General features: G+C 43.0%; 1 protein-coding gene across 1 annotated transcript; it reads left to right on the top strand.

Moving 5' to 3' along the window:
* LOC110517624 (glycoprotein endo-alpha-1,2-mannosidase-like protein) lies at positions 1-26,640 on the top strand. The gene is made up of 4 exons (XM_021595595.2): positions 1-1,528; positions 5,394-5,503; positions 21,341-21,417; positions 25,559-26,640. Exons 1-4 carry the CDS (start codon positions 1,033-1,035, stop codon positions 26,193-26,195), a joined length of 1,320 nt encoding a protein of 439 aa, XP_021451270.1. The 5' UTR covers positions 1-1,032; the 3' UTR covers positions 26,196-26,640.

The raw sequence follows: 26,640 nt of genomic DNA, 5'->3' as shown, positions 1-26,640 counted from the left end.
GGCTACACTGCAACTTTGCAACTCTGACCTTATTGCGTATGTAACTTACAGTCGATTATCATCATCAATAAGGCTCCAATATCCTACTTTGTATAGGTACATGCATAGCCTATAGTTGCCAACCACCAGTCCCCTTGCGCCAAACATTATGTAAAACAAATCTCAGTATAACACCAGACCGGCCAAAGCTCCGCCTCCATGTAACAAAACATGGACTGTAAAAAGCAGCCAATGGCGCCGATGGCGAATTGCTACCATGGACAGCGACCACGGAGTGTGCACGTCCAGGATCTCGTTGCATTGAATTTAGAACGTTTTCGTTGCTGTCACTACGTGGGTTTACTTCCGAGCCTAATGTAAAGCATTAGGTAGGAGACACATCGAGCCAGCAGCGAAAAGCGAAATAGTGTAACGGCAATACAGCCATATCAGAAGACAACATCTGACTGTAGCCTATAGACGATAGAAAGACATCAGAGATTTGATCACTTGACATGGAGGCTATTCTTATTCGAAATGTGCACATTTTCTCCAAGAGCTCATATAATCAGATGGTGCTATTGCCTTCATTATTGCAATTGGGGAAAACTAATCAAAATGTGTAAAGTATCCTTATTTCACATTCTACACTGCTACAAGGTAACGTGGGCTCCTTAAGACAACGATATTCTGTTAACTGGTTGAATTGAGCAAGTTAACTCCGCTTGAGAACCTGATAAAGGGACAAATAATTTCACATCACTGAGATCTAAATGCAATGCCAGATTCCACTGCGTCATGCAACGCGACCATTAGGCTTCGTCCGCAATCATGTAGGCTAATAGTTATTAGGCAATTAATCATAAAGTTATACATTTTCTGCGTTCCTGTATCATTTTCTAGAGTGTAGTAGGTGAACTGTTATAGTATACTGCCTATAGGTTATACGACGTTTGGAGAAAAGCAAGTCTTATCCACATCGCTGACTTCAGCCGACCACGAACCCCCAGTTCACTCCAGCAGGAATCACATCTGAGAGACAATCTACCCGCAATGGCCAGGCTGCGGAAGAAAGCGTGCATAGCTCTGTTTTTATTTACACTCTTCGTTTTTGGAACCATGATGGGTTTGAGAACTCTGAAGCCCAGCGATGGGTTCTCAGACCTGGCCCCGGGGTTGGGCCTCCTGCCGATGATTGGAGGAAGGATGGACCGGCGCTCGGTGTCCCAAGACGTCGTCTCCTCCCCGGGGCAGGTGCGCGCCAAAGTAGTTTTATCAAACTCGGGACCTGAAGGAACCATATTTTACGACGTCCACATATTTTACAGCGTGTGGTACGGGAACCCGTCGATGGATGGGAAATACATGCACTGGGACCATGTCCTCGTGCCACACTGGGACCCCAAAATCGCCGCCAGTTACCCGAAAGGGAGGCATATGCCGCCGGAGGACATCGGCTCCAGTTTCTACCCTGAGCTCGGTCCGTACAGCTCGAGAGATCCGGATGTATTGGAGTCACACATGGAGCAGATTGGAGCGGCTGCTGCAGGTAGAGTGCAAAGGTGCAGTGGTTCTTCTATCCTGAAACATACAAACAAGTTTTAACATTCGCATTAGTTTGGTTGCTGCAGTGCCTGTCCAGTTAACTTTAAAGTTTTGACATTTTGTTCAACTTTGAGCACAGCTACAATAGGATATATATGGGCCAAAGATTTGAATGACTAACTTTGATGCATATAGGCTATATATTCTTCCAGATGTATACTGTGATGGCTCATTTGAATCCATTGCTTGTGTTGCATATTGCTCGTGCTGCCTGTCTCCCTTATTCCAACAGACAACCATTCTACTCTATCTTTAGACAGAATAAGTGATGCCTTATGTCTGAGTGAGGAAATGTTCCTTCCTACATGCAGTGACTCTTTAGACCCCATTTTTAAAAATCGTAATGGTGGGTATCTTTCAGTACACGCATGAAGTGACAGCTCATAAATGTATATGTTGCAGCCAGAGAAATTATTGTCCACGCCCTGATAGAAGGGAATATCAAAAACGGTTTCTGTCAAGCAGCCAGCACAACAGGCCACTGGCACAGACACAGAGTATGCATGCAGCTAATTGATTAAACCATGTCCACTTGGGTCACAAGCTGTGTGTAATATTTGATTACAATATCTAAAAAGCCATGGTCGCGCGTATTAAAAAGTTATGGCCGCACAATTCATTTTTATTCACTTCTCTTGCGCTCTGCCGGTTTATTTCAGCACTCATGTAGTGGACAGCTCCGCACGCTCACCTAAACCCACCAGCAGCCTTATAAGGGGTGCGTAACCGGTGGCAGGGAAGTCAGACGCAGGAGAGCAGAACTTGGTAATAGCCGGAGCAGTTTAATATCAAAACCAACGGCATAGAAATAACAAGATATTTGGTTTAAAAAATCAGTTGCGCACCAATAAACACGTGCACAAGGACTGACAGTAAACAATCCCACACAAAGACATGGGGGGACAGAGGGTTAAATACACAACAAGTGATTGAGGGAATTGAAGCCAGGTGTGAGGAAAAACACGACAAAACACATGGGAAATAAAAAGTGGATCGATGATGGCTGGAAGACCGGCGACGCCGAGCGCCGCCCAAACAAGGAGAGGACCCGAGTTCGGTGGAAGTCGTGACAAGCCTTTTCTCACAGCAGTTTTAGAACGGTGTTAATCTTGACATCCACTTCCAAGCAATCATGAATGTGAACAATTGAACACTTGAATAATATGTGTTTGCTGCTTATCTGTATTTCACTGAGATCGAACATACAAACAGATGAACGCGCGAATAGGAAGTCCCCTTTTTACTCTAAAAAGTTAATGAAAATCCATCAGTCAGTAGAAGGATCCCTTAAGTCTTATAAGATAAGTGGCCATGGCTGTCCACTGCAAAGGTCAGCACTGAAAACCATAACCTGAAGTGGCATGTACATTGTCTGAAATAAGTAGCCTATGTTTTCCACGAAAAATGTAAGCTACTTGTATTGACCAAAATGGGAGTGATGATGCCTTGGAGTTGGGTGTGAAAACGACTGATGGGGCAGCCAATCGAGCCATGCTAATGTTGTCTGCCTTCGGCTGAACTGGTTATTGTACACCATCCGGAAAATAATCGTCCCTTCCCATTTCTTTCCCCTCCCTTCCCCTTAAACCGAACACTGTGACAGATGGAACACAGAAAGGCCAACTGAATGTGCTTAGTTAAAATGAGTAAATTTAATTAAAGCCACGGGCACAAAGACCCATAAAAAAATCCAAATAATATCCTGCTTGCAGCGGTGACTGATTCCACTCCGCGAGAAGCACACAATAAAATGAACAGTGCGTACATAACTTTTTAATACATGTGACCATGGATTTTTTGAAATTGTAATCAAATATTCCACACAGCTTGTGACCAAAGTGGACATGCCTGTCTTGCTGGCTGCTTGACAGAAACCGTTTTTGATATTCCCCTCTATGAGCGCGTGGGAAACAATTCCTCTGGCTGCAACGTAGACATTTATGAGCTGTCACTTCATGTGTGTACTGAAAGATACTCACTCTTACGATTAAAACAGAGTGCATAAAGATTAACTGCATGTAGGAAGGCATTTTTCATCACTCAGATATGAGGCATCACTTATGCTGGATAAAGATACAGTAGAATGGTTGCCTGTTGGAATAAAGGAGACAGAGAGCACGAGCAATGTGCAACGCAAGCAATGTATGCCAAATGAGCCATAACAGTATACAGTTGAAGTCGGAAGTTTACATACACTTAGGTTGGAGTCATTAAAACTCGTTTTTCAACCCCTCCACAACAAATTAGAGTTTTGGCAAGTCGGTTAGGACATTACTTTGTGCATGACACAAGTACATTTTCCAACAATTGTTTACAGATTATTTCACTCATATTTCACTGTATTAGAGGTGTACCTGTGGATGTATTTCAAGGCCTACCTTCAAACTCAGTGCCTCTTTGCTTGACATTATGGGAAAATCAAAAGAAATCAGCCAAGACCTCAGAAAAAAATTTGTAGACCTCCACAAGTCTGGTTCATCCTTGGGAGCAATTTTCAAACACCTGAAGGTACCGCGTTCATCTTTACAAACAATAGTACGCAAGTATAAACACCATTGGACCACGCAGCCGTCATACCGCTCAGGAAGGAGACGCGTTCTGTCTCCTAGAGATGAACACACTTTGGTGTGAAAAGTGCAAATCAATCCCAGAACAACAGCAAAGGACCTTGTGAAGATGCTGGAGGAAACAGGTACAAAAGTATCTATATCCACAGTAAAACGAGTCCTATATCAACATAACCTGAAAGGCCGCTCAGCAAGGAAGAAGCCACTGCTCAAAAACCGCCAAAAAAAAGCCAGACTACGGTTTGCAACTGCACATGGGGACAAATATCTGACTTTTTGGAGAAATGTCCTCTGATCTGATGAAACAAAAATAGAACTGTTTGGCCATAATGACCATCATTTTGTTTGGAGGAAAAAGGGGGAGGCTTGCAAGCCCGAAGATCACCATCCCAACTGTGAGGCACGGGGGTAGCAGCATCATGTTGTGGGGTGCTTTGCTGCAGGAGGGACTGGTGTACTTCACAAAATAGATGGCATCATGAGGTTGGAAAATTATGTGGATATATTGAAACAACATCTCAAGACATCAGTCAGGAAGTTAAAGCTTGGTCGCAAATAGGTCTTCCAAATGGACAATGACCCCAAGCATACTTCCAAAGTTGTGGAAAAATGGCTTAAGGACAACAAAGTCAAGGTATTGGAGTGGCCATCACAAAGCCCTGACCTCAGTCCTATAAAAAAATTGTGGGCAGAACTGAAAAAGTGTGTGCGAGTAAGGAGGCCTACAAACCTGACTCAGTTAAACCAGCTATGTCAGGGGGAATGGGCCAAAATTCACCCAACTTATTGTGGGAAGCTTGTGGAAGGCTACCCGAAACGTTTGCCCCAAGTTAAACAATTTAAAGGCAATGTTACCAGCTATTAATGGAGTTTATGTAAACTTCCGACTTCAACTGTACATCTGGCAGAATATGTAGACTATATGCATCAAAGTTAGTCATCAGTGGAACTCTTGAGAAATGTTGGCCCATAGAGATCCTATTGTAGGCCTACAACTGGCAGCGATCACATCAATAATAAAATGGTGTAACAGGGACATCACAATCCCATTAAAGTCAATGTTCTGTGATAAGTGGGCCAGCAGCCATATTGGGTGTATTGTAAAATTGCCATGCTATGAGCGGCTTTTCCCTTTCTAGTCATTTTATTTCCACATTCTAGTAATTATATTTCTGTGTGGGGTATAGCCAACCTGAAAGGTCCTGTGTGGAGACTTAGAGAGACTTGTCCTGTGTGGTCTAGGGGTGCTGGTGCTGTCCTGGTATCCTCCGGGCCTGGCCGATGACAACGGGGAGCCCACAGAGGACCTGGTGCCGGCCGTCTTGGACGCTGCTCACAGACACAACCTCAAGGTAAGGAACGGAAGAGAGAGAGAGAGAGAGAGAGAGAGAGAGAGAGAGAGAGAGAGAGAGAGAGAGAGAGAGAGAGAGAGAGAGAGAGAGAGAGAGAGAGAGAGAGAGAGAGAGAGAGAGAGAGAGAGAGAGAGAGAGAGAGAGAGAGAGAGAGAGAGAGAGAGAGAGAGAGAGAAGAGAGAGAGAGAGAGAGAGAGAGAGAGAGAGAGAGAGAGAGAGAGAGAGAGAGAGAGAGAGAGAGAGAGAGAGAGAGAGAGAGAGAGAGAGAGAGAGAGAGAGAGAGAGAGAGAGAGAGAGAGAGAGAGAGAGAGAGAGAGAGAGAGAGAGAGAGAGAGAGAGAGAGAGAGAGAGAGAGAGAGAGAGAGAGAGAGAGAGAGAGAGAGAGAGAGAGAGAGAGAGAGAGAGAGAGAGAGAGAGAGAGAGACGCTTTGCTTTGGAATCAGTGTTTGGGATTCAGCTCTGGATAAGAATGTGTGCTTTGGTAAGGAATCTTCCAAAGAACAAAGTTACACAACCAACTGGTAAACATATCCTAAGACTGTACAATAGTATTATAATACACAATAGTGTACCATTACTTCAAAAAAGTTGATAGCCAAGTGTGACATGACTTTGAGTAGGCAGCAGGGAGGGAGGATGAGGACATCTCTAACTAAGAGCAGAGGGGACATAATAAAGCTGCCGGCGGGAACTGTTGTTTATGGGATGAGCAGGGAAACACATCAGGGACTACTACATGACCTATTGCCAAATTAGGTCAGAAAATGCCATCCCAGAGATAACGACTGCGTCAACGTCGACACGTCGAGTCCCCTCTGCCTGCTGTCACGGACTGCATTGAAGCTCATGAACCTTTTAGAGGGCCCCTTCTTCGTAATTCGATACGTGTAACATCAGATGGTAGATGCACAGTAAATGCAGCAGAGACATAGTAGCTTTTCAAGATGTTCAAAGGAAAAAAAGATACTCCAAGTGAGCTGTACTGGCTTGATCCGGCAGCATCTTGGATGACATAACCGATATATAAAAACAGCCACGCAGCCGTTTGAGTGGTGTGTATCCATTCACCCTGAGTGCTTGGAAGTGTGAGAATGTGTCTAAGACACTTTAAGGCAGTTTAAGTGGTGTACATTATGCTGAATTTTGGTATATAGCACTTTGGGTAGTGTATCCAGGGGTGAATTTGTCAAACACCTGAAACAGCATTTTCCTGCCATCTAGAGCAATAATTATTATGTCTAATTCTATGTAAAAACAATGTATATTTTTCTCCATAGGTTATCTAAGCATACCTCTTTATGTGTGTGGCCCCTAATTATGATAAAGCGTGGGCTTAAAAATTAAGTTGAGTATTTCATTTAACATCTGAAAAATAAAAAACAGGACAAATCTGAGGGGGCACTATGGGCAGAACACTTCTGGGTATCTGTGTGTCAGTAGACAGCTGTGCGGCAGGATGACTTGCATTTGTGTGTGTGTGTGTGTGTGTGTTTGTTTGAAAGATCCATTGCAGCTGTTTTTATCTCAATAAAATCACCATACTGTGATTGTTTTCAATTAAAATGGTCAAAAAGAAACAAAGAGCAATTTCTCAAGCAAGAATATTGCTAGGACTGTCTAGGAGGGAAAACCATAAAATACCTGTTATTGGCAGAGGTTTGGAACTCTTTCTTATTGTTCTATTAATTAACTACTTTACTGTCTGCTGATTTTTTTATTAAAAAAAAATTGAACCTTTATCTAACTAGGCAAGTCAGTTAAGAACAAATTCTTATTCACAATGACGGCCTACCCCGGCCAAACCTTAACCCGGACGACACTGGGCCAATTGTGCGCTGCCCTATGGGACTCCCAATCACGGCTGGTTGTGAATCGAACCAGGGTCTGTAGTGACACATCTAGCACTGAGATGCAGTGCCTTAGACCTCTGTGCCACCCGGGAGCCTGGTGATGTCACCAGGCAGGCCAAAACTCCATCCTACTGCAACAGGCTGAAATTTCAGGCGGTCTTTTCAAATAGGTCTTACACTAAAATGGCATTATCATGATTTTCACAATTTCATCATATTATTCCAAACTAGAAGAAAAAGAAACGCACACCTATTTAGGCGAGGTGCTGGCTAGCGGAGTAGAAAACTTGACAATAAAAGAGAGCCGCACACTCTAGGAGCTCGACAGTCAAGCTGTCTTCATCAGGGTATAGTCATAAACACTGCGGGATGACTCGTTTATATAGTGTCAAAAGACACAGGTGTCTGTAATCATGGCTAAAAGTGGCCTAATATCATTGGTAAATTCTCCAATATTAAAATGGCATACAAAGAACACTGTACAAACAACAAATGGATAGCATACGATCATAAATTCATTTTCGGCTACACAAGCTTACAAACAATTACAATGCAATTGTAACCATATTATTCCAACCATATATTATTGAAATATATATAAAACACAGGAAATCACATTTTTGACTGCATTGGGCCTTTAAAGACTGCTCAGGGGCATTGCGAGCCTCGTGCCTGTGCGAATGAATGCGGACTGAGTGCAGTGTGACAAGAGAGACAGGCTTGAGCTAGAGCCTCTTTCTCCAGCCGCGTTGCATCGATAATACACACTCTGTGTTTGCTCAACACACGATCGCATTTAAAGAAAATTGAGAGATGAATTGTGTTTGTGTTTGCATGAGAATCTCTGCTACATAAAAATCATGCAAATAATACGATATTCAAAATGTATATTTATAAGAGCACAAGTACAGAAAATAAATGTCTGTTGTACGTGTAATGTTGTGAATGTTATTCCGTAATCCAGTCCGTGTATTTGTACAGAAAGATTCCAGTTCCATGTTTTACACGCAACAGATAGTTGTGCTAGGAAGCCTTGTGAATAACCATGTAATGCCAGTGTACTATAAGTAAAGTTCAACTAAACTATATATCAAACTCCCAGACCTCAGTTCTTATAAGCATAAGTAATCAAACTAACAGTACAGAGGTTATAGTTCATTCTGAAGGATTCAGAATTTTTTATACAAAAATATTAAAACTTTACTGAGACAAGAGAGCAGTAAAGAAATAAAGCCAAAGTAGGGAAAGATAACTTTAACAAACAACAACAAGTGGTCCCAGCCACGTTTTTTGTAAACAGCTAAGGGATGGGGCCTATATACACTGTATGTGGACACCCCTTCAAATTTGTGGATTTGGCAATTTCAGCCACACACTTTGCTGACAGATGGATAACATCGAGCACACAGCCATGCAATCTCCATAGACAAACATTGGCAGTAGAATGGCCCGTTCTGAAGAGCTCAGTGACTAGGGTGCCATCTTTCCAATAAGTCAGGTCGTCAAATATCTGCCCTCCTAGAGCTGCCCCATTCAACTGTAAGTGCTGTTATTGTGAAGTGATAGGAAGCCACACAAGCTCACAGAATGGGACCGCATAGTGCTGAAGCACGTAGCGTGTAAAAATCGTCTGTCCTCGGTTGCAACACTCACTATCGAGTTCCAAACTGCCTCAGGAAGCAACATCAGCACAATAACTATTAGTCTGGAGCATCATGTAATGGATGCCAGGAGAACGCTACTTGCCCGAATGCATAGTGCCAACTGTAAAGTTTGGTGGAGGAGGAATAATGGTCTGGGGCTATTTTTCATGGTTCGGGCTAGGCCCCTTAGATCCAGTGAAGGGAAATCTTAGTGCTACAGGATTCAATGACATTCTAGACGATTCTGTGCTGTCAACTTTGTGGCAACAGGTGGGGAAGGCTCTTTCCTGTTTCAGCATGACAATGCCCCCGTGCACAATGCGAGGGCCATACATGGTTTGTCAAGATCGGTGTGGAATAACTTGACTGGCCTGCACAGAGTCCTGACCTCAACCCCATCGAACACCTTTGGGATGAATTGGAACACTGACTGCAAGCCAGGCCTAATCGCCCGACCTCACTAATGCTCTTGTGGCTGAATGGCAGCAAGACCCCGCAGCAATGTTCCATCATCTAGTTGAAAGCCTTCCCAGAAGATTAGAGGCTGTTACAGCAGCAAAGGGGGGACCAACTCCATATTAATGTCCATGATTTTGAAATGAGATGTTCGACGAGCTGGTGTCCAATACTTTTGGTCAAGTATTGTATTATTATTTTAAAAGTCCAAAAATGGATGTACCAATCCGAGATTGACCCTTTAATAACCTTGTTATAGAACATTTAGAGTGGTACTCTGCAGCAGTATCCTGTTCAAGTGCCCACTTTCTCCTGACCACATTCTCCCTCTCCCACTGCACATAAGGGCATCTATTGTTGGAGTGCCTTTAGTGCAAAATCTTCACAAACTGCTGACCGTAGAAAAATATGTCTTGGGTCTCTAATAATTTTTAGCTACGAAGCAACAACAAAAAAATGTCTCATGTAAAAGAGGCCCTCTTGCACTACAATCTTCCTGGATTTTTATGCAAAGACAAGGCAGATTAAAAGGTATAATTTTGCCTCCTCTTTCACACCAATATGTAAGACGGGGTATTAGCAGTAGAATGCATTATCGAAATGGGTTGAACCCTAACATAAACTCCATGGGCATAACTTGTCCCATTGTTATCAATGCATGACTTATGCAAAAACATGCAAGCATATGGATTTCAAGTTAGGATTCGGCACTTTATACTCAGTGGCAGCATCCCACCATGCATTTCACTTCATCATGGGGCTCTTTCATATACATTCTAATGTACTCCTTCTGAGGGATCCTTAGTGGCAAAAGTGAGCAATAATTTGAGGTCCCAATGTGTGTAGCCTCTTCAAAGGAAATGTGAATGTTGTACATGAAAGATATTGTTATATTTCATGGACACAAACAATGTTGTCAAATAAAGAGACTGGAAGAGAAAGTCTTTAGGGGGCACCAGCGTGAAGTGTTTTTCACTGTTGCAGGTGAATGTATGACATGGTACCTGCTCAGTCAGTCCATCTCTCTGTTAATCAGTCTTGTCATCCCTCTCCTGTCAGATCTGTCGTGAGGGAACTTCTCTTTACAGTCTGACCTGAGGTGATCACAATGAGCGGAGGCTACAGAGCCTTCATAACTTGCTGCTTGACAGAGCAATCTAAGGGAGCTCTGTGTGTGACATGGTCTGAATAACAGCAGACAGTCCCGAGACAGACATGCTGAATCTTCACAGTCTGAAAAAGCCTTAGAAACACTGGCCAGAACAGGTCTAGACTAGTCTACCAGGGATGTGGGGTCATCAGCGATTGGATCGTCTCAAACCAATCAGAGTATCAAACCCACGTGTGTTCTGGCTCTAGCCCAACTCATCAGTTTCTGGACCAGTCAGACGGCCCGAGTGTTCACATTCGGGGAAGGGTTGAGGAGGTACTCAGATCCAGACTCATTGCGGAAAAGAAACTAACCTCTGTGGCGGGTGTGTCGTAGCATTTGGCCGGAGCGAGGAGTCTGGGTAGCCAGGCAATACTACTACAGGCACTGACTTAGACTCCTAAATCTGGGACCTTACACTGTTTTGTTTATATAAGAATAGCATTGGACAAAGCCCCTAAATCAAGTCTGGGCGCCCACACAGCTTTTGTATTATGTATGTACGGTTGGAGTTTAAGAGCAGATCCTCTTGCGTTTGAAAGCTCCAGAGCTCCACTGAGTCGAACAATTGTGGTCACACTGCTTGCTTGGAGAGTAGCTCAGGCTGAAACTCCCATTTGGCCCTTGAGGGGCTGTGTGTGGGCTCGGGGGGGGGGGGGGGGGGGGGAATCGGGATATGCGGGGGTGACGGTCCCATGACTCAGTTTTCCTCCCTGAACATTCCGGGTCCCAAGGGGCAGGAAAGTAGGACATGTTGCACAGCAGCAGCAGTGCAGAGATGCCCATGTGTGGGCAGACCATGCTGTCAGGCACACTTCCCCATCTCCAGATGCCCAGCACAGCATGCAGCTTCCATCTTCCATCTCACAAGACTTTGCTTGCATCCCAAATGGCACCCTATTCCATTCATAGTGCACCAATTATGATGGGCCCTGGTCAAAAGTAGTGCACTACAAAGGGACTAGGGTGCCATTTGGGGTGCATGGTTAGTGTGCCTGCTATACTTTGATGTTGATGAGAAGTTGACAACCATAGTGTGTAGAACCCTACTTAAATCAAACTAATATAACCGAAAACGTTCTTGGAAGTACGAAGCGGCAACATCTCATGATACGTTCAATACTATATGGTGTTGACTGTTTTGAAATGCTGTCTGGGTAGTTTAACGGACGGTTGAAATCCCCTCCTAAGGGCCTGTTACAGTGCATTACGTTGTATTCGACTCGATTCAGCCAATTCTATGCTCTGGTGATGGTGATAGGGCTGGGTATGTCTGTGAGAAATGCTCTTGGTTTGCTTGGGTCTCTCATTTCCGTCTAAATTGCTGCTGTGTAATGACCTTATGTGTCTCGGGTGGAAAATGAGCGGGCTATTCCAGAGGCGGAAGTCATCTGCGGTGAGCGGGAGTTGAGATGGTGACAGCTCTTTTTCTTAGGGAGAAATAATTAGACAGAGAAATGTCAGGCTTTAAAAACTATAATGACTTTTTTCGTCCGAGTCACTCAGCTTTCAATCTAAGTTATTAGCACAGAAAGAGTTGTAATTTCCCTCTAATGATACCTTGCCTCGAGACATTAATCAGATTACGGAGAGTTGTTCCTACACTTATTGCCTTCGACACTGATATCAGACGAGTGGCCTACACAACCATAGTGAGCTACCCTGACACAGGGGCTCCAAATTAAAATTTATTTTCATCCGACACTGAAGCACTTAGCTGCCACCATTAGCGACAACAACGATTTTCTCCCCATGACCACATTTAACTATACAGGACAACAGTTTAAAACCGCCTTGCCTCCCATCCCTAGCCAGCACCACTCCAATCCATTAGCACACTTTTGTCCCAATGTCATGGTGACACTTTGAGCCCTTGGTGTCACCAAGTTACATCACCACAGCAACTGGTTAGGAAGCCCCAGTAGCCACTCACTTTCATTTCAATACTGCCATACCCCCTACTCCAACCTATCCCAATCTAATGCACTATACTTGGCTACAGTCCCTCTCCATAATAAGACAAAGACAACATGCATCGCCTAACAATGTGTAAAATGTTTAGCACTTTATTCTCCATAGTGAATGGTATCCTAACAGCATCATGACAAGTCTTTTTATAGCATAAAAGACCATTCCCAGTCATGAAAAATGCACAACGTGCTAAACCTACAACATGTTTAGCACTTTAATCTCCACAGCCCATGGTAAACACTAGCTAACCCCATAAATGACAACAAAGTATTTTATAGGGTAGTGCTACTGTGTCTTGGCAGACAGAACCAGGGAGTGGCGAGGCAGAGCTCAGACAGGAATTTAATCACGCCTCAGGTGTGAATGATGGATCTACAACAAAAGCAGCAGACTTATGTTAGCAAACTGGTGAGGTGTTGCTGCTTCCATTCTATTATGGCTCTATCCATCCAGTTTCCTTCTTGCTGGGTCCCTGGGGAACCAGTTGTGGGAGAAGAAAAGTGGTCCACTTCGATCATATATAATTCAAAGTAGTGAAATTCTCCACGCTTACTCTTAAAAATCCAAGTTAAGCATTTTTGTATTTGTTTCGTAGCTGATCAGCCACTCTGTTCCTCATTGAGGAATAGTACTATGATTCACTGGGCTTTAGTGGATGACAAATGACCTTGGGATAGATGTGTCAGGTTATTTGTCATGGCACAACACCAGTGCTGAAACAGTCATTGTCTGAGACAATCCTATAACACAGTCTGTAAAGGTTGTACAACATATTAACACCACCACTGTGTGCTTCCTTTGTCTCGTATGGGGACATTTCCGTGCACCCACTTCGTCCACTTCTGTTGGCCGAGAAATGTGACTGTTGCGAAAGCCGCAGCTACTCTTACTAGGGTCAACACAGAACATGAAACACGACATAATACAGAACATTAATAGACAAGGACCGCTCAAGGACAGAACTCTGTATGTTTAAAAATGTCACATAGCCTACATACAGTATCAATACATACACACCAAATATCTAGGTCCAATAGGGGAGAGACGTTGTGCCGTGGGGTGTTGCTTTATCTGTTTTTTTTAAACAAGGTTTGCTGTTCATTTTAGCAAAATTAGATGAAGGGAATGCCATGAAATAATGGCTCTATATAATACTGTACACTTTCATGAATTTGTTCTGGATTTGGGGATTGTGGGATGTCTGGTGGGGTAAGTGTGTGTGTGTCAGAGCTGTGCGTGAGTTGACTATGCAAACAATTTGGAATTTTCAACACACTAATGTTTCTTATAAAAACAAGAAGTGATGCAGCCAGTCTCTAAACTCTTAGCCAAGAGAGACTGGCATCCATAGTATTTATATTTTCCCTCTGATTACAATGAAGAGCAAGACGTGCCGCTCTGTTCTGGACCAGCTGCACCTTAACTAGGTCTTTCTTAGCAGCACTCGACCACATGGCTGGACAATAATCAAGATAAGACTAAACTAGAGCCTGCAGGACTTGCTTTGTGGAGTGGGGTGTCAAAAAAGCAAAACATCTCTTTACAGTGCCTTGCGAAAGTATTCGGACCCCCTTGAACTTTGCGACCTTTTGCCACATTTCAGGCTTCAAACATAAAGATATAAAACTGTATTTTTTTGTGAAGAATCAACAAGTGGGACTCAATCATGAAGTGGAACGACATTTATTGGATATTTCAAACTTTTTTAACAAATCAAAAACTGAAAAATTGGGCGTGAAAAATTATTCAGCCCCTTTACTTTCAGTGCAGCAAACTCTCTCCAGAAGTTCAGTGAGGATCTCTGAATGATCCAATGTTGACCTAAATGACTAATGATGATAAATACAATCCACCTGTGTGTAATCAAGTCTCCGTATAAATGCACCTGCACTGTGATAGTCTCAGAGGTCTGTTAAAAGCGCAGAGAGCATCATGAAGAACAAGGAACACACCAGGCAGGTCCGAGATACTGTTGTGAAGAAGTTTAAAGGCGGATTTGGATACAAAAAGATTTCCCAAGCTTTAAACATCCCAAGGAGCACTGTGCAAGCGATAATATTGAAATGGAAGGAGTATCAGACCACTGCAAATCTACCAAGACCTGGCCGTCCCTCTAAACTTTCAGCTCATACAAGGAGAAGACTGATCAGAGATGCAGCCAAGAGGCCCATGATCACTCTGGATGAACTGCAGAGATCTACAGCTGAGGTGGGAGACTCTGTCCATAGGACAACAATCAGTCGTATATTGCACAAATCTGGCCTTTATGGAAGAGTGGCAAGAAGAAAGCCATTTCTTAAAGATATCCATAAAAAGTGTTGTTTAAAGTTTGCCACAAGCCACCTGGGAGACACACCAAAGATGTGGAAGAAGGTGCTCTGGTCAGATGAAACCAAAATTGAACTTTTTGGCAACAATGCAAAACGTTATGTTTGGCGTAAAAGCAACACAGCTGAACACACCATCCCCACTGTCAAACATGGTGGTGGCAGCATCATGGTTTGGGCCTGCTTTTCTTCAGCAGGGACAGGGAAGATGGTTAAAATTGATGGGAAGATGGATGGAGCCAAATACAGGACCATTCTGGAAGAAAACCTGATGGAGTCTGCAAAAGACCTGAGACTGGGACGGAGATTTGTCTTCCAACAAGACAATGATCCAAAACATAAAGCAACATCTACAATGGAATGGTTCAAAAATAAACATATCCAGGTGTTAGAATGGCCAAGTCAAAGTCCAGACCCGAATCCAATCGAGAATCTGTGGAAAGAACTGAAAACTGCTGTTCACAAATGCTCTCCATCCAACCTCACTGAGCTCGAGCTGTTTTGCAAGGAGGAATGGGAAAATGTTTCAGTCTCTCGATGTGCAAAACTGATAGAGACATACCCCAAGCGACTTACAGCTGTAATTGCAGCAAAAGGTGGCGCTACAAAGTATTAACTTAAGGGGGCTGAATAATTTTGCACGCCCAATTTTTCAGTTTTTGATTTGTTAAAAAAGTTTGAAATATCCAATAAATGTCTTTCCACTTCATGATTGTGTCCCACTTGTTGTTGATTCTTCACAAAAAAAACAGTTTTATATCTTCATGTTTGAAGCCTGAAATGTGGCAAAAGGTCGCAAAGTTCAAGGGGGCCGAATACTTTCGCAAGGCACTGTAATTTAGTCTCCTCGACGTGTCAAACAGCCATGCCATTCATTACCAGATTCAGCTTAGGTCTAGAGCTTACGGAATGATTTGTACTAAATTACAATGCTCTTAGTTTTAGAGATGATCAGGACCACTTTATTACTGCCCACCCATTCCAAAACCGACTGCAACTCCTTGTTAAGGGTTTCAGAGACTTCATTAGCTGTGGTTGCTGACATGTATATGGTTGAATCATCAGCATACATTGACACACAGGCTTTGTTTAATGTCCGTGGCATGTCATTGGTAAAAATATAAACAAGTAGGGGGCTAAGAGAACTGCCCTGCGGTACACCACACTTTACATTAGAGAAGCTAGAGAATTTTCTATTTAAGAAAACACTGAGTTTTATTAGATAGATGGCTCTGAATTCACAATATGGCAGAGGTTGAAAAGCCATTAAACATAAGTTCTCTCAACAACTGGTTATGGTCAATAATATCAAAGGCTTAACTGAAATCTAACAGTACAGCTCCCACAATCTTCTTATTATCCATTTCGTTCAACCAATCATCAGTCATTTGCGTCAGTGCAGTACATGTTGAGTGCCTATCTCTATAAGCATACTGAAAGTCTGTTGTCAATTTGTCTACAAAGAAATTTAAATATTATTTGGTCCAACACAATTTTTAGAACCAGTAAAGACTGCTTTACCACTCTTGGGTAGTGGAATGACTTTCTCTTCCCCCCAACCCTGAGGACAAACACCTTCCTCTAGACTCAGATTAAACATATGACAGATAGGAGTGGCCATAGAGTCAGCTACCATCTTCAGTAGCCTTCAAATCTAAACTGTCAATGCCACGACGTGTGTCATTATTCAGTGCTAAAAATGTTTCCATCTGTCACACACGAACTATACACAATTCAAACTTTCAATGCTTTTTTTTCATTATTCGTTTTTTTATGCATGAATACGATGGCTCACTGTTCGTTGTTGACATATCCTGCTTAAGTTTGACCACTTTGCCAATTAATCATGCAAATAATTGGCAACATCAAATGGTTTTGTGATGAATAAGCCATCTGCTTCAATGAAAGATGGAGTTGAATTTGTATTTCTGCCAATAATTTAATTTAAAGTATGCCAAAGTTTTTTTTCCATCATTCTTTATATCATCGATCTTGGCTTCATAATACAGTTTCTTATTCTTTTTGTTGAGTTTAGTCACATCGTTTTTCAAATTGCAGTAAGTTAGCCAGTTAGATGTGCTGCCAGACTTATTAGCCACTCTTTTTGCCCCATTTATTTCCCCATACAGTTTCTAATTTCCTCATCAATCCATTGCGACTTAACAGTTCTAACAGTCAGTTTCTTAACAGGTGCATGTTTATCAATAATTGGAAGAAGCAGTTCCATAAATTCATCAAGTGCTGCATCTGGATGCTCCTTATTAATCAGTTCAGACAAACCAATATTTTTTACATCATCCACATAAGAGTTACAGCAAAAACCTTTGTATGATCTCTTATACACTATTTTAGGCCTAGCTTTTGGAACCTTGGTTCTTCTAGATATAGCCACTATCTTGTGATCACTGCATCCAATGGGTACGAATACAGCTTTAGAGAAGGGTTCTACAGTATTAGTAAACATTTGATCAATACATGTGGATGATCTTGTTCCTGTAGTGCTTGTAAACACCCTGGTAAATTGACTAATAACCTGAACCAGATTACAGGCACTGGTTACAGTGAGAAGCTTCCTCTTGAGCGGACAGCTTGATGAAAACCAGTCAATATTCAAGTTCCAAAGAAAGTAGACCTCTCTCCTCTCTACACTATCAAGCATTTCACACATATTATTTAGATACTGACTGTTAGCACTTGGTGGCTTATAGCAACAAATCAAAATAATAGGCTTTAGATGAGGCAGGTGAACCTGTAGCCACACTACTTCAATAACACTTGACATGAGATCTTCTCTAAGCATTACTGGGATATGGCTCTGAATATACAGTACCAGTCAAAAGTTTGGAAACACCTACTCATTCCAGGGTTTTTATTTATTTTTTACATTGTAGAATAATAGTGAAGACATCAAAACTACGAAATAACACATATGGAATCATGTAGTAACCAAAAAAGTGTAAAACAAATCAAAATATATTTTATATTTGAGATTCTTCAAAGAAACTGTCACAGTTGTCGTAAGAACGGGACAAAGGCGCAGCAGATTTTGAGTTCCACATATTTATTGCAAAGTGAAACTTAAAGAAAAAACAACTAAACATGACTACGTGGTGCACATGCACAAACACAAAACAATATCCCACAAACACAGGTGGGAGAAATATCTACTTAAATATGATCCCCAATTAGAGACAACGATTACCAGCTGCCTCTAATTTGGGAATCATACAAAACACCAACATAGGAAATATAAACTAGAACACAACATAGAAATGATAAACTAGAATACCCCCTAGTCACGCCCTGACCTACTACACCATAGATAAACTAGGGCTCTCTATGGTCAGGGCGTGACAGTAGCCACCGTTTGCCTTGGTGATGGCTTTGCATACTCTTGGCATTCTCTCAACCAGCTTCATGAAGTAATCACCTGGAATGCATTTCAATTAACGGTGTGCCTTGTTAAAAGATAATTTGTGGAATTTTCCTTCTTTATGAGCCAATCAGTTGTGTTGTGACAAGGTAGGGGTGGTATACAGAATAAAATCTAATTTTATTAGCCACATGTGCCAAATACAACAGCCTTACAGTGAAATGCTTACTTACGTGCCCCTAACCAACAATGCAGTACAAATAAGAATAAGAAATAAAAGTAACACGTAATTAAATAGCAGCAGTAAAATAACAATAGCGAGACTATATATAGGGGTGTACGGGTACAGAGTCAATGTGCAGGGGCACCGGTTAGTCAAGGTAATTGAGGTAATATGTACCTGTTGGTAGAGTTATTAAAGTGACTATGCATAGATGATAACAACAGAGAGTAGCGGAGGGGGGGGGGGGGGGGGGGGGGGGGGTGGGCAATGCAAATAGTCTAGGTAGCCATTTGATTAGATATTCAGGAGTATTATGGTTTGGGGATAGAAGCTGTTTAGAAGCCTCTTGGACCTAGACTTGGTGCTCTGGTACCGCTTGCCGTGACGGTAGCAGAGAGAACAGTCTATGACTAGTGTGGCTGGAATCTTTGACACGTTTTAGGGCCTTCCTCTGACACCGCCTGGTATAGAGGTCCTGGATGGCAGGAAGCTTTGCCCCAGTGATGTACTGGGCCAACCCCACAACCCTCTGTAGTGCCTTGCGGACGGAGGCCGAAGCAGTTGCCATACCAGGCAGTGGTGCAACCAGTCAGGATGCTCGGTTCTCCTTTTTCTGTAGTCCACAATTATCTCCTTTGTCTTAAAGATAGACCTCTTTGGTAAAAGACCAAGTCCATATTATGGCAAGCTCAAATAAGCAAAGATAAACGACAGTCCATCATTACTTTAAGACACGAAGGTCAGTCAATCTGGAAAACTTCAAGAACTTTGAATGTTTCTTCAAGTGAAGTAAATGTTTCACAGAGTTCAAGTAAACAGACACATCTCAATATCAACTGTTCAGAGGAGGCTGCGTGAATCAGGCCTTCATGGTCGGATTGCTGCAAAGAAACCACTACTAAAGGACACCAATAAGAAGAAGAGATTGCTTGGGCCAAGAAACACGAGCAATGGACATTAGATCGGTGGAAATCTGTCCTTTGGTCTGAGGAGTCCAAATTTGAGATTTTTGGTTACAACCGCCGTGTCTTTGTGAGACACAGAGTAGGTGAACGGATGATCTCCGCATGTGTGGTTCCCACCGTGAAGCATGGAGGAGGTCTGATGGTGTGGAGGTGCTTTTCTGGTGACACTCAGTGATTTATTTAGAATTCAAGACACACTTAACCAGCATGGCTACCACAGCATTCTGCACCGATACAACATCCCATCTGGTTTGCACTTAGTGGAACTATCAGGCTGTGTAGGGGCTAATTGACCAACAAGGATGGAATGCTGCATCAGATGACCTGGCCTCCACAATCACCAGCAGAGTGAAGGAAAAACAGCCAACAAGTGCTCAGCATATGTGGGAACTCATTCCAGACTGTTGGAAAAGCATTCCAGGTGACTACCTCATGAAGCTGGTTGTGAGAATGTCAAGAGTGTGCAAAGCTGTCATCAAGGCAAAGGGTGGCTACTTTGAAGAATCAAAAATATATTTGATTTGTTTAACACTTTTTTGGTTACTACATGATTCCGTATGTGTTATTTCATAGTTTTGATGTCTTCACTATTATTCTACAATATAGAGAATAATAAAAATAAAGAAAAACCCTGTGTCCAAACTTATGACTGGTACTATATATAGCAACACCTCCCCCATAAGCATTCCTTTCTTTTCTATTGCACTGCGGCTACTGCTGTATCATCAAAACAATTATCTAAGTGAGTCTTAGAATTGGCTAATATATGAACGTTATCTGATGTTAGCAAGTTATTGATTTCATGAACCATATTTCTAAGGCTACATATATTAATATGGGCTATTTTCAGCCCTTTCCTGGGTAGCTTCTCAGAGAAAGACACAATATCAAAAATAACAAACAAAGAAAGAGAAAAACAACAACATACACTTAGCAGTCCACTAATCAGTTGGTGTGTGTAAGTGTGCTGTGGGGTTGAAGCTACAAATCCATAGGCTTGGCTCTCTCATCCCTTTCAGGCTTTTGGGAGGGAGGGTGGACAATGAGCCTGTCATATTGGATGGAAGCATAGCCCCACGCACTCTGGCAGCTTTCATGGCCGGGATAAGTTATTTTCTCTTTAGCTGCAGTTTCAGGATAGTCCTCGTTACTGAAGATGTACATTCCTCTCAAGTTCATGGCTCTTTCCAGAACCGCTACCTTGTCCTTGAACCTCAGAAACTTGACGACTATCAGCCTGTGCCTGTCACCTGGGCTGGAGGTGGGTTTTCCAGTCCCCTTGGCGTGCTCCAACTCAATCTTCCTGTGGTCCATCTTCAGTTTCCCCAAGATAATTTCACTCCCTTTGTCGTCAGACTCCGTCCAGGCCCTGCGGAGATTCTGCAATTCTATCTACAACGTTGTTCCGCCTCATTATCACGGATTCACATACAGAAATAATGTCCTCTCTCAAATGCTTACAGATGGTTGTCATCTTGCCGTTTTCCTGTTTAAACTCACCGAGCAGACCCTGGGAGAACTGCAAACTGTTCTTCAGGTCAGATTATGTTATTAGTGGACTCCACCAGTATTTGGACACAACAATTGAAGCTATTTTCTTGTTGTAACAACTGCTTATTATAATGGCGGCATAATAATGGCTGTCATGCTCCTCCTGCATCTTTAGGCTTTGAATAGCTCTCAATTAGACCCAAGGGGCAGCTGAACACAGCCCAGCTCCTGTCACCTTTCCAAATGTGAATATTCTCTAGAGTTTGAGTCAATACAAACTCATCACCTTAGATGGTTGGGTTGGCTGCATAGACACACTTACAAATATGTGACAACAATGCAATGAATGGAAAGCCGTGGACTAAGATGTTTTTCATTTTCTTCCCAGGTTGCATTTCACCTCCAGCCTTACAGAGGGCGGAGCGACCACAGTGTCCATGACAACATCAAGTATATCATCGACAGGTAGGTGTTGTCGTTGTTTAGAATAACTTTAAACTGAAGTGGACACAAAGTGAAACCTTGAACTTTCCTGATGAAACAGCAGTTTTCAGACAACATAGACCCTTTTAAAGGACAGACACAGTTCACTTCAAATCAAATTCTATTGGTTGTTTACACATGTTTAGCAGATGTTATTGCGGGTGTAGCAAAATGCACTGTGCAGTAATATCTAACAATACACACAAATCTAAAAAATGATGGAATTAAGAAATATTAGGATGAGCAATGTCGTAGTGTGTGTGTAATATACTGTATATATATTCTCAGCAAAAAAGAAATGTCCTTTCACTGTCAACTGCGTTTATTTTCAAACTTAACATGTGTAAATATTTGTATGAACATAACAAGATTCAATGGAATAATGTGTCCCCGAACAAGGGGGGGGGGGGGGGGGGGGTCCAAAAGTTACAGTATCTGGTGTGGCCACCAGCTGCATTAAGTACTGCAGTGCATCTCCTCCTCATGGACTGCAGTTCTTGCTGTTCTTGCCGTATCTTGCTGTGAGATGTTACCCCACTCTTCCAGACGTGCTCAATGGGATTGAGATCTGGGCTCTTCGCTGGCCATGGCAGAACACTGGCATTCCTGTCTTGCAGGAAATCACGCACAGAATGAGCAGTATGGCTGGTGGCATTGTCATGCTGGAGGGTCATGTCAGGATGAGCCTGCAGGAAGGGTTCCACATGAGGGAGGAGGATGTATTCTCTGTAATGCACAGCGTTGAGATTGCCAGCAATGACAACAAGCTCAGTCCGATGATGCTGTGACACACCGCCTCAGACCATGATGGACCCTCCACCTCAATCCCGCTCCAGAGTACAGGCCTCGGTGTAAAGCTCATTCCTTCAACAATAACCGCGAATCCGACCATCACCATCACCATTTTGTATCATGTGATACAAAATTATGACTCATTAGTGAAGAGCACTTTTTGCCAGTCCTGTCTGGTCCAGCGACGGTGGGTTTGTGCCCATAGGCGACGTTGTTGCCGGTGACGTCTGGTGAGGACCTGCCTTACAACAGGTCTACAAGCCCTCAGTCCAGCCTCTCTCAGCCTATTGCGGACAGTCTGAGCACTGATGGAGGGATTGTGCGTTCCTGGTGTAACTTGGGCAGTTGTACTTGCCATCCTGTACCTGTCCCGCAGGTGTGATGTTCGGATGTATCGATCCTGTGCAGGTGTTCTTACACGTGGTGTGCCACTGCGAGGACGATCAGCTGTCCGTCCTGTCTCCTTGTAGCTCTGTCTTAGGCGTCTCACAGTACGGACATTGCAATTCATTGCCCTGGCCACATCTGCAGTCCTCAAGCCTCCTTGCAGCATGCCTGAGGCACGTTCCCACAGATGAGCAGGGACCCTGGGCACATTTCTTTTGCTGTTTTTCAGAGTCAGTAGGAAGGCCTCTTCAGTGTCCTACGTTTTCATAACTGTGACCTTAATTGCCTACCGTCTGTAAGCTCTTAGTGTCTTAACGACCATTCCACAGGTACTTTTTCATTAATTGTTTATGGTTCAATGAACAAGTGTTCAAACACTGTTTAAACCGTTTACAATGAAGATCTGTGACGTTATTTGGATTTTTACAAATTATCTTTGAAAGACAAGGTCCTACAAAAAGGACATTTATTTTTTTGCTGAGTTATATATACACAGAGTTGAAGTCAGAAGTTCACATACACCGTAGCCAAATAAACTGAGTTTAAATGTTTCACAATTCCCGACATTTAATCCTAGTACAAATTCCCTGTCTTAGGTTAGTTAGGATCACTGCTTTAAGAATGTGAAATGTCAGAATAATAGTAGAGAGAGGATTTATTTCAGCTTTTATCTCTTTCACATTCCCAATGGGTCAGAAGTTTACATACACTCAATTAGTATTTGGTAGCATTGCCTTTAAATTGTTTAACTAGTGTTTAATGTTTTGGGTAGCCTTCCACAAGCTTCCCACAATAAATTGGGTGAATTTTGGCCCATTCCTCCTGACAGAGCTGGTGTAACTGAGTCAGGTTTGTAGGCCTCCTTGCTCGCACACACTTTTTCAGTTCTGCCCACAATTTTTTTTATAGGACTTTGTTGTCCTTAAGCCATTTTGCCACAACTTTGGAAACATGCTTGCGGTCATTGTCCATTTGGAAGACCTATTTGCGACCAAGCTTTAACTTCTTGACTGATGTCTTGAAATGTTCCTTTCATTTTCGTTTCTCATTGTGCCATCTATTTTGTGAAGTGCACCAGTCCCTCCTGCAGCAAAGCACCCCCACAACATGATGCTGCCACCCCGAGCTTCACATTTGGAATGGTGTTTTTCGGCTTGCCAGCACCCCCCTTTTTCCTCCAAACATAACGATGGTCATTATGGCCAAACAGTTCTATTTTTGTTTCGTCAGATCAGAGGACATTTCTCCAAAAAATCAGATCTTTGTCCCCATGTGCAGTTGCAAACCGTAGTCTGGCTTTTTTATGGCGTTTTTTGAGCAGTGGCTTCTTTTTTGCTGTGCGACTTTTCAGGTTATGTCGACATAGGACTAATTTTTACGTGGATATATACTTTTGGAACGGTTTCCTCCAGCATCTTCACAAGGTCCTTTGCTGTTGTTCTGGGATTGATTTGCACTTTTCACACCAAAGTACGTTAATCTCTAAGAGACAGAATGCGTCTCCTTCCTGAGCGGTATGACGGCTGCGTGGTCCCATGGTGTTTATACTTGCGTACTATTGTTTGTACAGATGAACGTGAAAATTGCTCCCAAGGATGAACCAGACTTGTGGAGGTCTACAATTTTTTTTATGAGGTTTTGGCTGATTTCTTTAGCTTTTTCTATGATGTCAAGCAAAGAGGCACTGAGTTTGAAGGTAGGCCTTGAAATACATCACAATTGTGATACAGGGAATTACAAGTTAAATAAATCTGTCTGTAAACAATTGTTGGAAAAATTACTTGTGTCATGCACAAAGTAGATGTCCTAACCGACTTGCCAAAACTATAGTTTGTTAACAAGAAATTTGTGGAGTGGTTGAAAAACGAGTTAATGACTCCATCCTAAGTGTATGTAAACTTCTGACTTCCACTGTACACACACAAAATGGAATGTATAGACCAGTGACGCCTATAAATCCCATTTTTTCATGAGCATGGCCTTATTTCTATTAAAGCATATTGGATGACTCCCATTCATATTCCATTCACCCAGTTCAATGTAACAGTGATAGGTTTAGGCTACTACATGACACTCAAATTTCCCTATATGGATCATGAGGTTGCTACAACGTAGCCTTTGAATTAACGTTTACAATGTAGGTGCACACAGGTTGAGAGACAAATTTGTAATCAAGGTGACCGCCTTGCACACTCATGCCTGCATCTAGCCGATATTGTTTGTATTCATTAGTCTAACAGTTGCAAATGAGAGTTTCCATTGGACAAATTCAGGTATGTTTATCCCCGTTTTGTTCCGTTTGCTAGTGACAGTGACTAAGTTCAGGGTAGGGTACTGGGCGGAGTCTAGCTAGTGATGGCTATTTAACAGTCTGATGGCCTTGAGATAGAAGCTCTTTTTCAGTCTCTCGGTCCCAGCTTTGACGCACCTGTACTGACCTCGCCTTCTGGATGTTAGTGGGGCGAACAGGGCATGGATCGGTGGCTGAGGTCCTTGATGATCTTCTTGGCCTTCCTGGGACACCGGGTGCTGTAGATGTCCTGAAGAGCAGGCAGTGTGGTTCCGGTGATGCGTTGGGCTGTGGACGGTGCAGTTGTCATACACCAGGAGGTGATACGGCCTGACAGGATGCTCTCAATTGTGCATCTGTAAAAGTTTGTGAGGGTCTTTGGGGCGAAGTCAAATATATTCAGCCTCCTGAGGTTGAAGAGACAGCTTCGCACCTTCACCACACAGGGATATGTATGACGAGGAACTTGAAGCTTTTAACATTCTCGATGTGGATGGGGGCGTGCTCCCCCTGCCGTCTCCTGAATGCTAAATTACATGTATATGAATCTAGAATGTGCTTCCTATCTTTATTAGGTTACTTCTAGGTAATTTTTTCCATGCAAATATTCAAATCTGTACCTATAATCTCCTGTCCATTTATTTGTGTTTGAAGGTACGGGGACCACGGAGCCTTCTACAAGTTCACCTCTAGCACGGGGAATATTCTGCCTCTGTTCTACATTTATGACTCGTATCTGACGCCGCCCGAGAACTGGTCCGACCTGCTCCACCCCACGGGCTCCCACAGCCTGCGCGGCACGGCGTACGACAGTGTCTTCATCGCCCTCATTGTGGAGGAGCGCCACAAGCACGACATTCTTGCCGGTGGTTTCGATGGCATGTACACGTACTTCGCCTCCAACGGGTTTTCTTTTGGTTCATCCCACCAGAACTGGATCGCCGTCAAGGCGTTCTGCGACGGTAACAACCTGTTATTTATACCTAGCGCCGGGCCAGGTTACATCGACACCGCGGTCAGACCGTGGAACAACCACAACACGCGCAACCGCGTCAACGGTCGCTACTACGAGACGGCCTTGCAGGCAGCGCTGAACGTGCGGCCCGAGATAGTCACTATAACGTCGTTCAATGAGTGGCACGAGGGCACACAGATCGAGAGGGCTGTGCCAAAAAAGACGGTGACCAGGTTGTATTTGGATTACCAGCCGCACCAACCTGAACACTACCTGGAGCTCACCAGGAGGTGGGCAGAGCAGTTCAACAAGGAGAAAGAGACATGGCTCATGTGAACTGGCACTGTGTGTGTGTGTGAAAGAGAGAGAAAAAGCATGAGTGACTGTAGAGGTTTATGAATGTGTGAGAGACAAGTGCGTGGGAATTGGACTGGCGAAAAAACAAGAAAAAAAATCCTGTTGGTGAAAAATTGCATTACGTGGTACATTTGGGATATTCTACAGTTGACACTTATGTGCAACAATAAGCTCCCCATCCTGCTTGCCATATCTCTGCCCTGGATTTTGTCTCCCGATAACCTCCAGACAAACCCCATCCCTGCTACAAGCATGGATGGACACGTCAATAGTCCAATATACAGTACACTCTGTCCTACTTTGACAAACCACTGCCCAATGTAACCATCTGTTTGGTACAATGCACCCTGGCATGACTTTTCTTTCTGCACAATCCTTTTAAGTTTTAAAGTGATAATTCCAATAAAATAGACCAGGTGACATT

The sequence above is a fragment of the Oncorhynchus mykiss genome, chromosome 3, assembly GCF_013265735.2.
Source record: "Oncorhynchus mykiss isolate Arlee chromosome 3, USDA_OmykA_1.1, whole genome shotgun sequence".
Lineage (NCBI taxonomy): Eukaryota > Metazoa > Chordata > Actinopteri > Salmoniformes > Salmonidae > Oncorhynchus > Oncorhynchus mykiss.
This window is presented reverse-complemented; position numbering and strand designations above follow the sequence as displayed.

What these genes read in the sequence shown, in the direction of transcription:
- LOC110517624 (XM_021595595.2), top strand. Translation starts at nt 1,033, where the DNA reads ATGGCCAGGCTGCGGAAGAAAGCGTGCATAGCTCTGTTTTTATTTACA. An exon ending in CTCACAGACACAACCTCAAG is followed by an intron (nt 5,504 to 21,340) that starts GTAAGGAACGGA and finishes TTTTCTTCCCAG; the next exon opens with GTTGCATTTCACCTCCAGCC. An exon ending in ATCAAGTATATCATCGACAG is followed by an intron (nt 21,418 to 25,558) that starts GTAGGTGTTGTC and finishes TTGTGTTTGAAG; the next exon opens with GTACGGGGACCACGGAGCCT.